The sequence below is a fragment of the Python bivittatus genome, unplaced genomic scaffold, assembly GCF_059951505.1.
Source record: "Python bivittatus isolate LINGU-HERP-01145 unplaced genomic scaffold, Pbiv_v1 ctg000700_np1212, whole genome shotgun sequence".
In the NCBI taxonomy this organism is placed as follows: domain Eukaryota; kingdom Metazoa; phylum Chordata; class Lepidosauria; order Squamata; family Pythonidae; genus Python; species Python bivittatus.
The window spans coordinates 51,464,190-51,481,947 of record NW_028277098.1 but is presented as its reverse complement, the minus strand read 5'-3'; the positions used below and the strand labels follow the sequence as shown (position 1 = coordinate 51,481,947).

Genomic DNA, 17,758 nt, shown 5'->3' with positions numbered 1-17,758 from the left:
CTAGCTTTTCATTTTATTTATTTTCACTGTATTAAATATTTAGATAATTAAGTTCAAGTACTTAGGATGGAAGAAAAACCGTTGAAAAAAAGGCACAGCCTTATTTTAACAATGTCTATATTTGCTGTTGGCAAATAATATTTTGGTTAATTTATTATTATTTGAATTATATTGTGTCTTCTGGCTGAGACAGCAACATTTCATATTGGACACCGGTCAGATTTAGGGGAAAGAAGTCATCCAGTAGATTTATTGACTTGTACTTGTTAGGGGAAAACTTCAAGGAAGGATCACCCCAACCGTGATATAATTTATGACATTATAGCTGCAGTTTCAGTTAAAGGCATGTCTGAACAATACTCAGAACATCTTATTTTCCTATCTTTAACAAGCTAGTAAAACTTGGAAAAGTTGAATTTGAAATTTGCAGTTATAAAATTGGAAGCACTCCATTTCAGTAATTCCAGACTGAACATGTCTTGATACACAGAAATTTCATTACTTCATAAACATATTGGTGGTAATTTAGGCAACACTGCTTACTAAGCTTTGTATCAATCACATTTTCATAAGTGCTCTCCCTACTTCTGTAAGGAAAGCTTGAATATAGTTATTTTTCTTGCAAAAATAGTTCTGTGCAATAGCCTAGCACAAAATCCCAAGATGTTATATGTATTCTGGAATAGTCTTGGGCTGGAATTGCTTTTTCTTTCAGTAGTTTGAGATTCCTAGTGTGTGTTTTAGATCAACAACTGTGCAGAAATGAATTGGAGCTATCTTCTCTTGAGTCTGTAGATGAGAACATGTGTAAAGATTCTTGTAGTGCTTAAAGCCTTGTATTGTCAAGAATATGCTTGCTAATTATATAAGCAATGAAACATTTTACCCCAATCATAGTTCACTTAAAATAGATGTTTTGCTCCTTACAAGAGAAATGGCCTGAGAGTTAATTTCTTTTGCTTGTACCCTATGGAATATTTTAGATGGTTGGACAAATTTTCATCCTTTATATTCACTTCCATCTCCATATAAGTTATATTGTAGAACTAAATTGAACTGAAAGTTTGGAAAACTCCAATTAAAGTCAGTGGCATAGTATTGGAGGGAAAAAACTCACATTTTTGTTCTCTTAATATTTTAGCTGAAAATGTTCTGATGGTGTATTAAGTTTGGGCTTTGATGCTGGCCCAGACAACTCCCATCTCTACTTAAAGCTGATTCTTTTGTTCTTCTTTTTTCTGTTCCTTCTAAACTTTGTTTTTGAAGCTTTTCAATCATTCTCATTTTTTTTTTTGTGGGCATATATATGTATGAATGCATGGGTTTCTGAGTTGAGGAATAGATAATCTAGGAATTGACATTCATGCTCTTACCCTAGATAAAGAAGGTTGGTTTCTATCGCTTCTAATTTAAGGTACTGAGTTTCTGGGCTAGATGATGTGACAGCTGAGACAGCTGCCTTCAGAACAATATACTGAGGAATAAAGTATAAGTGAATCTTCTTCTTTGACTCTTTAACAATGTTGTTAATTTACTGTTGCCAAAATATTCTGGAAGAACTTTTCCATATACTGTAGGCAACTGGGGCATATTTTATAATATGCTTCAGTGGAACTAAGGAGAGACTGAGGTTTCTTAGAATGTTCAGGACATCACAGTATTTCGTTTCAAATAAAAATCTGAATTCCTGAATGTTAGGCTTTCCAACATGAGCTTGGCAGCAAATCACAGATCTTCTGACACTTCTTGGCTTAGCTCAACTTCTTAACTTGATTTGGCTTAAAACTCTTGGATGAGGTTTGGCTTGATTAAAATCTTTACTGCAGATAAGGATGAAGCTACATACAACAGTTAAGTGCTCACTGCTAATGCAGAGATGGTTTTCATATTCTCAGGGGTTTAAATTGAGACTTCTTTCCATCCTTCCAAATAAACAGATGCTTGGTTCAGTGCTTGGTGGTCTTAAAGCCAAGCAGTTGTTGTATGTTTATATAATGGCCATTTCTGGCCTGGGAACCACTGGTTCCTGCCTTGCCCACCTCAACCTTTACACTAAAGAATACTAATAGTTCAAATTTTTGCTGAAAAGTCCAGTGTCCATTCTCTTGTGAGCTATGGCTGAGTTATATGGCCTAATTGTGAAGCTATTTTTGGAACGGGACTGCTAGGACCAAAATATAAGCAGATTTGCTGCCAACAGTTCTAGCACAAATACATACTAATATCATTTAAAAGCGAAGTCCATGGCTCCAGTAAGCTCTTTTAGAGATAGGATGCTGAACAATTTTCAGCAAAGGAAGCTACTGCTTATGGCTTTGTATTGCTTGGTATGCATTGTGTTCATAAATATCTGATGTACATTGTTAGTGGCACCTAAACTGTTTTCTTGGTACTATGCTTAATAGAGGGCTTTTTGTTTTGCTTTTTTCCTTGGTTCTTGTATTACCAGATGTCAGTGTTTTTAGATAATGAGGCTTTTATCCTTAAATCACAAAGAAGATTGTATTATACAGACTGGTCTCATGGTAAGAGCTATCTCTGAAATTCTAATGTAGTCTCATATATTTACTCTACTCTGTTTGTTTAAAAACTTATTAAAGCTGTTACCTGAAAATAACTGTGTAGTTTGAATGTGATTTTTTTAAAAATAAGATTTTTAAAAATAAGATGAAAGAAGTGACCTATAATGGTGCTTTAGTGGCTTTGGAGATAATGCTATTATAATGCTAATGCTGCCAAAGAATGTTCAATCTATGTTGGATGAAACCAAAGACCTGGCAGGAAAAAATGGCCAACCAAGACCAGAGGAATTCCCTAATCAGGGCATTTTCAAAGCAAATCTTTATTACAGGCAGACTTATTTCCAGAAAACACAATATAAATCAAATATGTATATCATATATAGAAACATACATACCTCAAATCTGTAAATATAAATAAAAATAAGCATAAAATACAATAAACATGATAATAGTAATTATAATAATATAGCAATAATGCAAAATAATATAGAAATAATATGGGTAATAATACTAGGATTAGACTATTCTTTGGTTGTAGGTGGAATGAATAGAACAAATAGAGGCGCAGAATCTGGCAATTTTGGAAGATACAACTGAGTCCTGATCAGATGGAAGAAGCAATAGACAAGCATTATACTCTCTGCTAGGGTATTTCTTTAGAGTGGGATAGAAAAATGTCATCTGAGATTTCCTGTAAAGATATTAACAGAGGAGCATGTGGCTCAGGGACAGCAGAGCATTTTCAATAGCATCCTTTCACCAAAGCATTTCTTTTTATCTGTCCTAAAACTCCTTTCATTCAGCATCATTGAGTGAACTCACCTTCTATCATCATAGGAGAAGAATGTCTTTATCAATTTCCACATGCTATGCATAATTCTAAGTCTACTGATTTTCTTCTCTTATTTTTTTAAAGCCCCCAGAGTTATAACTTTTCATGATAATGAAGTTGGTCTAGCTCCTAGAAACTTTTGCCTGCCCTTCAATTTTTTCAGCTATTATTCTTTTTAGAATTTGGTAATACCATAGAAACATGACATTATGATATTGCAGATCTAATTTTTATTCTGTCCAACATAAAATGAACCTTTTCATAGCAGTTGCCCATTGGGCCAATATTTTTATCAAACTAACTACCACAATATCTTGGTGACTACCCTTTCTTAGTCAGTCACCACAGCTCAAATTTTATGATTATATGTGTGTCAGCCCTCCAAGGTAGATCTAACTTGGAAACCAAAGTCACCCAAGCTAATACTACTTTTATTATAAGGCTATAGTAACAGAATAATGCAAGTGTGTATGTGCTCCCCCCCTCCCCCCCGCCTTCCTTTTATCTTCAGGAGAACTAGGGAGGGTAATCTCTGAGATGCTTTCTCAAATTACATTTCTGCCCTGGACTCAGATTTCTTATATTTGACAGTTGTTGTGGTTGCAGCTCTTCTTCCTATTCCTCAAGGTTATTCCTTCTTCCCATTACAATGTGAGGTTTTGATTTTTTGAGCCAACATGCATAATTTCATATTTGCTTATGTTGAGTTGTATTAACCATATTAATGCCAAGTTTCCCAATATGAGGAAAAGCTCATAGAATCATAGAATTGGGAAGAGCCATTTAGACCAAGCCTCTGCTCAGTCCAATATTTTTGAAGTCTTTTTTTTCTTTTAATCACCCTAATTACACCAGGGTTATCAGCAAACATGAGTACTTCACAATTCACTGAAACAAGATAGCATTGATGCCAGTGCCAGCTTGGATGGAGGATCCCACTGTTTGCTTCATTCACTTGCAAGTTATACATTTATTTATTTTATTCTGAAATCAGTTACTTATTTAATACTTTCCTTGTCCTACAATTATTAAGGTTTGGGATATGTCTGAAGATAGCACTGATTGCTGACAAATGTGTCTGGCAGCTTGGTTGGCACAGGCACATAATATAAGGGTTTGTGAATATTAGGCTAAAATGCATGGAGGAAAGGTGTCTATATTAGCCCCAGATAAGACTTTGATTGTAACAGGATTGAATTATGGTAACTGTTATGATTACTGCAGAGCCAGGTTATTGCTCAGCAATCTTTATTCCTCCGTTCCAATTGTCTGCACCCTTTGTGCCATAGTGAAGAGGTCTAGGACTTTGCCTGAATGAGAAGATGATGCTTCTGTTGCTATGGTTCCCGTTGCTTGGTGGCAATTGGCTGCTGAAAAGATCATAATGCTAGGTCAGTGAGGCAGGGTAGGAAAGAAAGTAACCCAGAATGCTTTTAAAGGAGTAAGTGGAAATCACTGCAAAACCAATAGAAACAAAGCTGTGTTTGGTCTATTGGGGATAATAGGGGTAAATTGTTGGGTTATGAAACTGAACTCTGAGTCTGAGTAGTGTATATTGTTGGTCTCCTAAAATCAGATTCATTTCAGCATACTGTACCTGTGCAAGCCATACTGTGTCTTGAATTTCTGTATATCACTTTCATGCTATTCCAGGGGAAATATGAAGGGAGGAGTATGGCCTAGTGCGGCTTCCTGAACTCATACTGTCTTCAGTTGTAGATCTCTACCTCAGTGTCCTTCTCTTACTACCTTCTTAGACTTTGATTGTGAGGATTCAGTTTGCTCTTATTTACTCAGCTCTTTCAAGGAGACAAACTCTTGCTTTACTAAAACATAAAGAAAGTTTGGAAGGAAGAAGCAGTTCACTAGAGCTGCAAAGCTTATAGCAACTGCTGCTACTAGTCTGTGTTTTTTTTAACACTTAAACCTGAGGCTATCAGTTTGCATTCATGCCTCTTAAACAATACATGGTATATCCAGTGCAATCTGCTTGATTTTTGAGGAAAGAAATCTATCCTGCTTTTGAACTCTGAGTAAGGCTCCAGGTAACAAGAACATTACCTAACAGCTGAAGTATTAGTCTACCATGTGTTTAGTGCTCATGAGGTTAATACTGTCCCAGTGGTATTTGTGTGCAGAAGAAACCTCATCCTGTTGCTTAGAGAATCTGCCCTGTATGCTTGGTTGCTACAAGATATAATGTTACATGCTTACTGTCTCTGCCCTTGGCACAAGAATAGCACAACATTCCAGACCTCCTTACAACTCCCCATTCTGTATCCATCTCCTCAGTCAAAGGACTGAACCCAAGGAATATCAGTTCTTGTCAGGATGAATCCATAACGCTGATGTGATACTTGTATTGCATTTACTATCAGTGTTAAAATACTCCTTTGCAAGTTCTATGGTGGCCTTGCTTCCCCTGTTTAAATGTAAGGGAACGTGCTGGCTATCAGCTTAGAAACATGTAGCGCATGAGCATTGTAGCATGCAGTGTATACATTTAAAATTCCAGTTGTATAGGTCACCATATGTTGAAGTTTTAAAGGGCTTAGGATATGAACTGAAAAGTATTACTATTGCTGCTTACTTTGCTTATATGATGAGGAAGCATAGGAGAAATGCAGTCTTTGATCATCAGCACAGATATGGTTAGGATACTCATTTTGTTTTGCATCAGTTTGCACTTTTTAATGTTGAATTTCATCTATCTTTTTATCTAGTCTGAAGACACCATTCTGGAAACTTGCAAAATTATTTTGAATCACTGTAAATAATTTGTTGTTTGTTTGTTCATTCAATTTATATGGCCACCCATCTTGCCCAACTGATTCTGGATGGCAGACAGAAATAAAAAACATTAATTTAATCATACATAACAATAGACAGCAAAAATAAAAATAAATAAAACATGGTGGCCAAGACCATCAACAGTAATAACAATAACTCACAGGTTCACTAAATTGACCCGCATGCCTGGAAGAACAGCCAGGTCTTAAGAGCCTTCTGAAAGACCAGCAGTGCCGGGACTAACCTAATATCAGGGAAAATTTTGTTCCAAAGAGTAGGCACAGCAACAGAAAAGGCATGCTTTCTGGGTCCCACCAGATGGCACTTCTTAATAAATGGAACCCAGAGCATGCCCCTCCTGCCAGACCTGATGGAGTGGGTAAATCTGTATTATCTCTGTTTATCTATATGAATACATTAAATGGTGCTGATCCAATTTTCCTTTCTGTTTCTGATTTTATTCTTAGGAGACTTTTGGTGATCTAAGAATCTTGACTAAGCAATTAAAACCTGTATCTGACTACTAGTTCTTTATGGATAGGGGCTTGCTATGAAAATAACTAATATGTATATGGGTAAACAACATGGGTAGTATCCAATTTTATGCTTCTTTTTAAAGTAATTGGTTTTCAAAGATGGAAAGGGAGAAAGAAGTTTTCCCCTCTCCCACTGCTGTGCCACAGATTCTCAAAATCCACACCAAGGGACTCACAACTTTCCAGACCATACATTGAGTCTATGCGAGGAACTTCAGGCGGGGGGGAAGAGGAGGAAAGTACCATGATGTTCACACAAGCCTATGAGTGCAATATTGGAATTCACCACATATATGTATATAGTCTACTATATTTTGCACAACTTTGTGTTGTGCGTCAGTTACGCCCCTTCCTGGATTGGGAGGCTCTCCGCATAGTCACTCATGCCCTGGTCACCTCCCAGTTGGATTACTGCAATGCACTCTACATGGGGCTACCCTTGAAGAGTATCTGGAAGCTACAGCTGGCACAAAATGCAGTGGCACAGACAGTTTTGAATGCCCTCGGGAGGCACCTATAACACCTCTGTTACGTGAACTGCATTGGTTGCTGGTTTGCTTCCAGGTCCAATTCAAGGTATAGCCCTTGAATTTAAAGCCCTTCATGGCACAGGACAAGGTTACCTGAGGAGCGGTCTCACCCCTGTTATATCAGCCCACCCCACTTGGTCCGGCAGAAGGGGCATGTTGCAGACCCCTCCAGTCAAGGAATTTGGGCTGGCAGCATCTAGGAAGAGAACCTTTTCTGCTGTGGCTATCTGTGGAACAACTTAACACCTGAGGTGTGGTGTGCCCCCACTCTCATGGCCTTCAGGAAGAGTGTGAAATCTTGGCTATGCCAGATGGCCTGGGGGCCTGATGGGGGGTCACATTGTTGGAATTGGCTTGTGGGGTAATTGATTCTGCCCCCCCCAGTCATCTTGAATTTTATAGTCTTTTTATGTATATAGTCTTTTTATATAGTATGATTTTTTTTAGCTGATCTAATGTGGATATTTATATTTTTCACTGTTTTTAATTTTTGGTTTTAATTGTAAGCCACCCAGAGTCACCCTCTGGGGGAGATGGGTGGCATATACATTTAATAAATAAATAAATAAATAAATTTTCTAGGAGGGAGAGGCAGTACATGCTGCAACCTGAGATATGTCACTACTCTTCAGTTTATGAGGAATCAGTTGGTGAAGCCATCACTATGCAATGCATTTTCTGGGCAGGAACACTGTGCATCCTTTTCCAATCAGTTTTTTAAACCAACATTTACAATTGCCTGAGTTCATAGTATAAATTTTCCTTTGTCAGATCCACCCATTTAAAAATATATGCATTTATATTTCTAGTCTTTCTGCTTGATGTTCGCTAAGTTTATCTCTTCCCAGTCTCTGCTTTAAAACATTTTACACTGTCTAAAGAGCTCTACTGTACAGACTTTAGCATCAATAATGTTTATGCCCTGAATAAGAGATTTAAAAATATATTAATACATATAAAGAATGACAGAATTTTAACTGGGTTTAACTGCGTAGTTTTTTAAAAAAAAATTAAATTATAATAAAATTGAAATATATATGTATAGGAAGAAGCCAGAATCAAGGATGCCAGACTGCTGATCTTTCATGTGGAACAGAGAAACAAAAGAATATTTTATGTAATTGAATGAGAATGTTGCATTTAGTTGAAAAAGCTAAATTTTCAAATTTTGCATAGTGATGGCAACATGTCTATTGCATTGTAGTCTGTGCTTAACCATTATAAAACAAGGTGATTTTAAAATGGAGAAACAGTGGATAGGAGGGAGATCTAAAGATTTAAACCTTGTAATTCATTTTGGAGAAGAAAGAATTAAGGCAAGGGAGGTGTTCTTGTTTTTTTCCCCGTCCTCAGCCACTTGCCTCCCTTCTTTTGTCCCCCCTCCCCCATTTTGGTACTGAGCCTCCTTTTTTGGTTCAGTACCAAACAATTTCTTTTTCCTCAATATGCATCAAATTATAACAAATCTTTTCCACTCCAGATTATAGTTTTCCACAGTAAGTAATCTCAAGTATCCCAAGTCTCTTCTGAGAAATTGAGATTTTTGAGTTGTCCTTGCTTATATAAATGATCAGCGTTTGTATTATTTTCTTATTACAACGTTTCCCCTTTTCTGATGCAAAGAGGAAAGAACGAAGATGATATCTGTGTTGTAAATTGAACTTTTATCCAAAGATATATCTGTAGCCAGGTCAACAGAAACAAGTTGGTGGACAACTGTCCTGCTGAGCCCTCTATCATATGAGAGGTTTTATGTTTTGGGTCACACAAGAGCTGGGTTTAACTCATTACCATCTTAGTCTTTTTGAGAATGTAGAAAATGCTGAATAATTTATTGTCTCCTGCTTTTTAGGCACTCCACCAGCTGTATTATGACCCCAACATTGAAAACAAGAACCTGGCTCAGAAATGGCTGATGCAAGCTCAGGTATCACCGCAAGCTTGGCACTTCAGTTGGTTGCTTCTTGATATGGACAAGGTGCCTGAGATCCAATACTTTGGGGCCAGTGCCCTCCACATTAAGATTTCACGCTACTGGAATGACATCCCTGCTGACCAGTATGAGAGCCTTAAATCACAGCTCTTCAGTCACATAACTCATTTTGCTAGTGGTTCCAAAATTGTGCTGACTCGCCTCTGTGTGGCATTGGCTTCTTTAGCACTGAACATGATGCCAGAAGCTTGGCCGTGTGCTGTTGCTGACATGGTACGCATGTTTCAGGCAGAGGACTCTAATGTAGATGGGCGAGCACGCTGCCTTGCACTACTGGAACTACTGACTGTCCTGCCTGAGGAATTCCAAACCAGTCGTCTGCCTCAGTACCGTAAGGGGCAGGTACGTAGTGTTTTGGCACAGGAGTGCACATCTGTGTTCCCTCTGCTAGAGCAGTTGTTGCAACAGCAAGACTCTCCTAGTTTCATTAAGCAGAAGGTGCTGAAGTGTTTCTCCAGCTGGGTGCAACTAGAGATTCCTCTGATGGAATGTGAGAACTTGATCCAAGCATCCTTCACTTCTCTGCATGATCCAGAACTCTTTGACATTGCTGTGGAGGCTATTGTCAATGCCATTTCCCAGCCTGATGCTCAGAGGTAAGTAATTTCACAATGTGAGGCAGTTATGATTATAAAAGTTTACAACCTTAGATATAAATTACTGATTTCCATACTCAGTGATCCAGTCTGATATTTTATTAATAGAACTTTCTTCAGCTATCCTGATTCCATTGCAAAAGTGTGTGTACATTATCGTGTAGAAAGTGTGTGTACATTATCGTTGAAGAAAGAATGCAAGCAAGTGAATCCAATATATGAAGTTTTCAAATGTTCTTGACAGAGTGCCCCTCCTGCCAGACCTTTCACTTGACAAGTGAAAGAACTTGGTGAAAATAAAGAATTTTATCTGAACCACCCTTTGAAAGGAAGTGTTAACCTTTTTGTCACATTTCTTTTCATTAAACAGTATTTTATAAAAAGAAAATTACCTAGTACTTATATATAGCTGAGAAATAGCTTTCTTCTTTCAGAAAGGTTTTTAACTTATATCTGTGGTATCTTATTTGCAAGTATTACCACTTACAGTTCCTTGCTTTGTACAATGTAGGAGAAAGTTAGATACCAATGGAAGAGCTAAGAGATCATTGGAGAAAAAGAATGATTCAGTCTTTTCTTCACTAAGGCTCACTATTGTCCATAAATTTAGTAGTCCATTTAGGAAGGTGAATGAATTGTATTAATAGAGGAGTTATTTAGAATTATATCTGTTTCAAAATATGAACATAGTTAATAGAGAGATTTCATCTGTTGTGATTATACTGATGTGGTTTTATGAGAAAACATAATATACAAATTAGGAAGTTAGAAGATTCAATTAGCAGATGACAGTTTGTGATATAATTTTCTCCCTGTTTTTTCACTTTTTCCCCCTTCCCCTGTCCATGTTTCTTCACAATAGAGATAAGGTATTTGAGTTCTAGGAGTAGAAACCTTGATAAAAATATGTTCTTGAAGACACTGGTGCTATGGCTCCTCAGTGGACTTAACTATTATTAATAACAGATATTTTATGTTTGGACACATATAGTATATTCGGTCTAGAGAGGAAAATGATAGGGAACATAATATCACTGCTGAAGTATCTAAAAAGGTGGCAGAGTAAATCACTATTTATCAGGTAAAAGAAACATTGGACTCCAGTTGCAAGAAATATTGGACTCCAGTTGGAACACTTAGTTGGATTTGAGGAAGTATCATATCTCAAAAGTGAAGCACTGTAAAACTATGGGAGCCAATCTGATACAATTGTTAGCATGTTGGCTAGGAAAGGAGAGTTCAGGGTTAAAATCACCATATAATTAGACTCTACTTATCAGAGTAATTATGAATATAACATGGGGGGGTATCATGTACGTCACCCTGAGCTTGCTAGATGAAAGTGGGGTATAACATAGATTAATTTAATTACTGAAAGGACCACATAGGATATACCCTGTGTCAAAATAGAAAATAACCTCCCTGGTGGTGGTGGTGGTGGTGGTGGTGGTGGAAGTCATGTAAAACCTCATACATGGCATATGAGGCATGAAATAATATGACGTAAGTCTCTCTCTCTCTCTCTTTCTTTGAAAGCTTAAGGGAAGGTAAACTGTATATACTGTTCTGATAGATTAATTAAATTAATAAAGAAATGATCCAGGATTGCTTAGCTCTTTATTCTCTGGGTGATTTATGGGAAATTGGATTACCATTGGTTGGGAAATGTTTTGATTCAGTTATCTTGTCTGTGCGTTATTTAGCCTTTTCCAGTATTTTCAAAGTGTACTTCCCAGCTCCATTTCCATTCTTGCATATAGTAGTGCAGAACTGAATTCATTTGAGTTGCTCCTTAGCCATACATATAGTTCTGTTCCTTTCTAACCCTCTGTAACCCATACTTAAGCCTTTTCATCCTCCCAAACTTTTATGTTACTCCTAGCTTCTAAATTCCAATTACCTGATTTTTTTTTTTTTAGCCTGTGGGCTTCTTTCACACTAAAATGTAGTATTCTACTAAATGATCAAAATAAACCAATATGGAGGTGGGCCCTCATTCTTGAAAGCTCTTAAAACAAATTAGAAGAGAAATTTGGTTTATTCTTCCAGTGGAGAGTCCAGCATTATAGATAATAAGAGGGAACAGAAAGCTTTTGAATTGTTCACTACTATAAACATTGCATAGGTATGGTCTTCCACCTGTAACTGTGGACTATGTATGAGGTGGAGTCAGGTGGGTGGGCAAGTTCAGAATAGCCGCATCTCTTCATAGTCTGGTAGCCAGGAAACTGACAACTGGCTGATTAGCCACCAGCATAGCTTCTCCCTCGAGGCCATCCCTTGCTCTTCCTCTCCATTTCCTCTGTGCTTGTTGTCATGGTTACAATCGTTTATTGGCAGCAGTAGGAAGATTGACAGACATGAAACTGCTTCTATGGTTCTGGAATGCTGCAGTGCACAGTGAAATACTAGCTAACTGGATGCCTCAGAAAAGTATTGTGTGAACATTGTACTTTTGATTTGAGGAAATGAATATTCAGAGGTTGTGACTCTTTCAAACTACCCTCCCATCAACAGATTCTTCTGCTTAAACAGTGAATGGTATACATCTTCAAATATTTATTCCATTTCAGCACATTTCTCACCCATAATAGATTAAAATGTGGGCTCTAAAATGTTAAAAATAGCAGAATTATACCAAAGGAGCAAGCTTTCTTCTAAAGCTTGACTCAACTTATTCTTTCCTGCATACCAGACCTATTTTAAAATAAAATCAGAGCTTTTCTAAAGTCTGATGCATTCAGTAATTACATTTTAATATTATATGAATAAAGCTGGCTAGTTTTTTAAGGTGTCATAACATTTCTTGATCATTGCTGCTGCTGTAAGTGTGATATCTGGCAGCCCAAATCTAGTAACGCCATGTGATTTTGGAAATGGTAGATTCCATAGTGTCGTTGGAGGTGATGTTGGGTAGGCTAAAAACTTGATTGAAAGAAAGCTCTTGTGGTGAAGTGGTTAAGATATTGGACTAACATCAGGAAGTCCCAGACTCAAATCCACCTTCAGCCATGGAAGGTTACTGGATGACTGGGCCACCACTCACTCTCAGCCCAACCTATTTCATAGGATTGTTGTGGGGAAAAATGGGAGCATTCTGTATACTTCCTTGAGTTTCTGAACAAAAGGCAGGATGTAAACCTATCCAATAAAATAATAAATAAGCAGTAATATTGACATTTTGGGAGAACAGTGATCTTGGAAAAAGAAATACTAATTTAACAATCTGGTTCCTTGGTCAGTGTCTTTGAGGACAGGTCAGGTGTCTTCACAAGTCAGAGATCACATTCCTGGGTGAGAAGTGAGCAGGTAGGTATGCTTTCTTATCTTTATGTATTACATTATATGTTACCCTTTTGTTCTTCATTATTGCTTGTGTAATAGAAGGCTCCGTCATGAAAGCATTTCTTGCTTTGGGGGATAGAAAGAAAAGAAATTGTGCAATATGGTTCTGTACCTATGTATCTCCACACAGTAAGTTATGATGAGAATGATGGAGGGAGAGTGTATACCTGTAGACTATTATGGGAGCAGTATTGTTTGTTCCAGAGTTTTGAACATTTGAACCAGTGCATTATTGAAAACGTTTCTAAGCTGCTTTTAGGGAAACCTCATAATGTGGATTCTGTAATTCATTTAAAATAGCAATTAAAAACACTGATTCCGAAAATATATACTGGGAAAAATCAGATAAAATATAAATTGAAGCTAAAATATGCTATAAAACCTGCATTAATGGAAACATGTAGCGCTGAACAAAAAGAGTTAGCACACGATAAGTCTTCTTTGCTTAGTGGGTCCAGGTGTGGCCCATTTCTGGATCACTGTCCCACTTTATGTCAAATGATAGTGATAAGGACCCAGAGAAAAACCTCTGAATGTCACAATGTCTTGGTTGGTTCACTTGCAAAGAGATGGTCCTTAAGCCATTTTCATCCAGAGCTATTTTCCCATGTTATTTTTAATCCCTATTGTACAATACTTTTTATCCATAGTGTATGCAAACTTGTTATATCCTTTCACAGGATGAAAGCAGTCTCTTTGGTAAACTCAAGATTCTGGCTTTGGTACAGTATTTACATTTCTGAAGGAAGGGCAACCATGATATTTCCAGTTGCTTTGAGCTTGCATGATCAAATTTGTAAAATTATAATTAAGTAGATGAAGTGACTTAAATATTTTTTTTCCTTTCATGCTATTGATTTTACTGATTTGAAACAGGATGTTTTCTCATGCATTGCAGAACTAGCTTAATGCATAGCTATCTGATTTAGGTGGCATCAAGTAGTGTTGTATAACTTGAGCCCTTAAGATCGTATAAAAATTTAGATGTAGTCTTCAGTGATTTTCCAAAAATTGGTACCGAGCACCAAATTATGTTTAATGTGCTTGAAGGGGAAAATATAGAAAAATGTGGAAAATAATTATATTAAGTGCATTTAATTTATTAAATAGAATTGTCATTCATCGTAAAGAAAAACTAATTTATTTCTGCAGTGTAGCCCCTGGCAATTTATCGCAAGGCTAAATACAGTCCTTGTTCCAAAAAATTGCACACACTTGGTTTAAAGAAATAAAACAAATTAATGTTTAAAAGTCTCAGCAGCTAGCAATACCTGGCTATCTGTGTCTGGAAGCTAAGCAGCATCAGTCTTGGCTAGTATTTGGATGCGAGACCTCCAGGGAATGCCAGGGCTACAGACTAGACTGCAAAGTTAGAAAAATATATCAGAATAAGACAACAGCAAACTATTTCTGTATTGCTGCCAGGAAAACATCATGGACATGCCCTGGAAGTCATCAGGAGTCAAACATGATTGGAAGGAGACTTTATTTTAATGTTAGAAAGGTCTGTTAGCTCCTGTTAGCAATGATAGATTCATTGTTCAAGCTCCAAGTTCAAGGCAATATACCTCTGAGTACCAGTTACAGGAGAGCTGGTTTCCAGGGAGGGCTGCTGTTGCATTCTTCCTCGGCTGGTAAAGTTTCTGAAAAATCCAGCTGAATACAAAGGGAAAAAGTGTGTGTGTGGCGGGGGGGGCGGGGGGGACTAAATACATGCATAATCTAGCAGGGCTGTAATACATTCCTAAAGAAGGACGAATTGGTAGGGGATATAAAGTTCTCCATTTCCATCTTCTCTCTTTGTTAACAGGTATGTGAATACTCTTCTGAAGCTCATTCCACCCGTACTAGGACTCCAGGAACAGCTGCGTCAAGCAGTTCAGAACAGGGATATGGAAACATCTCATGGGATTTGCCGTATTGCTGTAGCCCTGGGGGAGAATCATTCACGGTAAGAAGCATTAGGCCTTGTGTTGGTATTTAGTAGCAGTGATTGCTAGAGTGTGGACATAGCCATTCAGGATTCTCTGTTGCTCACAAAGAGAGAAATTAGGAGAGTTTCCTCTGCTTTTCTTACAGCAAAACAGCCTGTAATCTCCCAAATTTCATTCAGAGATCCAGAAGATGATTTAGGTGCTAATTTACAATCTTGTGTTTGTGGGGAATGCTACAGAATCTTACATCTGTTATTTGGGTGGAAGCTATTCAAGTTTTAAAACAGTTCTGACTGATGAGCTTCTGTGGGCATTTGCTTCATGAATTGCTGAATCCTTTTCCATATGTATTATCTCAAGTTGTATATGTTATTCCTATGGGTCTGCCATGGCACAGCAGGTTCCTGATTCTGCATTTTTACTACTGCCCATAGAGCACTTCTGGACCAGGTAGATCATTGGCAGAGTTTTCTGGCACTGGTCAACATGATAATGTTCTGCACCGGGATCCCAGGACACTATCCCGTCAATGAGACCACAAGCTCACTTACACTCACTTTCTGGTATTCACTGCAGGTAAGACCTCTCTTCCTGAAGCAGATTTCTTCAGTGGTATTTTCCTAGCTTGATATAGTTTATCCCCTGGTTTAGGTATGCTTATGCCAGTTATTCTGTACTTAGAAGCACAGATTATATAGTTGATATCGATATCAACTCTGGACTGAGTATAATGTAATATATAAATCAACAGTAGGTCAAACTTTGGTCAGTCAAAAGTCATTCTTTGTGGTGAAGTCTTTCCTTATTAAAGTGGAGATTCTTGCTTTCCTCCATGCAATGAAGGCTTTACTGGGTAGCAGTACTATTATCTTGCTACATCTTGGGACCTCTGCCCATGTTTCATTGCACTGTCATGGTGCTGGACCTGAATATCCATCTTGTGTTTGAGTAGGATGCCTTCTGGCAGTGCAGAAATGGGGAGGCATACTGTCTGTCTTTCTTAAATGTATAGCAAGTATTTGCAACTGAAATGGTAGCTTCTCAGAGAAGAATGAAATATATTTCATCACAGAGTGACTATGATCACCTTGCATACTCTGAAAGAGAATTGCCTTCTTCCCATAGAGAATAGCCTTTTTCTTCTTGCTAGAAAACTGTAGCATCTGTTTGGATGGAAACAAAGCTCCTTCCAATTTCCTGAGCAGATGGTAGGGCATTCTTTTCCTTCATAGTGGCCATGAGAGTTAATAGAATACCCTTTTTTCTATCCAGAATAGCCTTAACGGGTCTCCTTGGTAAGAAGAGCAAGGTTTTCTCTTCCTGACAAGCAGAACTGCTGTTCCTTCCTGTTTCAAGTACAATTAGTTCAGAGATTATTTGGATGTATCTGTGGTGGGTATGTTTGCTGCTATTTTGACACTGAGTCAGAGAAACAACACAGCATGATCTGACCTGCTACCCACCTCCTCCCCAGCACTCTTCATTGGAGCCCAGAAGTCTCATTAGCATGGCAGATTAGTTTGACACTCCTGCACTGCCCAAGAACAAGGCTAGTTGTTGAACTGCTGCGTCTCTAAGTGCCAGCTTGAAATAGGATGAGGTCATATGTTGCCTCAGTATGTGACTGGTGCGGTACTTCAGTCCACAGACGCATCATTATTAATGAAGGGAGCTGAACTGGAGCAGCATCTTGTATAGGCTACTGGAGAAGAGAGACTTTTTTCTGCTATGTCTACTTCACAGTAATACACTTATTCTTAGTTCTCACTGTATCTTTGATTTTCCATTGGCTATTTTGTGCTAGGCAGCATGACTTCATTATGAGAACTAATTTATTTCTTACTTAGACAAAAGTGAGAACAAAAGGTAAGAACAAGGTGGTGATAATTGAAAATGTAAGGCATACCTGTTCAGTTAATCTGCTGGTCTGTGATAACTTCTATTCTTGCTTAATTGCTGATGGAAGATTAGAAGGAGATAGTACTATTTACTTGGTGGATTGACAAAAGTATAATATAAAGCCACTCCTCTGCTTTATGTTCTGATGCAAAAGCAAAGAGAACTGTCAGTCCATTCTGGAGAACCCAGATAAATTCAGTTGCAAACATACGTCTGAAAGACATCTGCAGCCCTAAATCTGCATTTTTCCATTAAAACAACTGCACCCTCTTGTCATTGCCTTGCAGTTAGAACCTAGGAAAAATGTTAAATGTTAGGAAAGGAATCTGGGGTGTCCTAGTGCTATAAACAAGTCAAGATGATACTGGGCAGAGCAGCTGAAAGATTTGAGGAAAGTGGTATGCTATTGAAATGTAATTTCTGGCTATCCCATCAGAAAATAATAATAGCGGTAATTTATTTGGACCATACCCAAATGTTGGGGCAGTTTGAGTCACGTGGCTTTTCCCAGCAACTGAGCAATTATCTTTTTGTTTGCAGGATGACATTCTCTCTTTTGATCCAGAAAAACAGGCCATGTATCAGCAAGTGTATCGACCTGTATATTTTCAATTAGTGGATGTACTCCTACATAAAGCTCAGTTTCCCTCTGATGAAGAATATAGTTGCTGGTCCTCTGATGAAAAGGAGCAGTTTCGTATATACCGGTATGGCCTTTTGCTTAGCAGTATCTTTTAATATATAACATGGTTTGTGAATTGCAAAAGAGGAGTTAATCATA

General features: G+C 37.7%; 1 protein-coding gene across 2 annotated transcripts in view; it reads left to right on the top strand.

Moving 5' to 3' along the window:
• IPO13 (importin 13) overlaps positions 1–17,758 on the top strand; it is a 54,443-nt gene that overhangs the window by 4,273 nt on the left and 32,412 nt on the right. For both annotated transcript variants that reach the window (XM_007419969.4, XM_015889787.3), the window contains exons 2-5: positions 9,063–9,799; positions 14,955–15,095; positions 15,513–15,654; positions 17,518–17,684. In XM_007419969.4, coding sequence (XP_007420031.1) covers positions 9,063–9,799; positions 14,955–15,095; positions 15,513–15,654; positions 17,518–17,684 — 1,187 coding nt within the window. The remainder of the gene's footprint in view (positions 1–9,062; positions 9,800–14,954; positions 15,096–15,512; positions 15,655–17,517; positions 17,685–17,758) is intronic.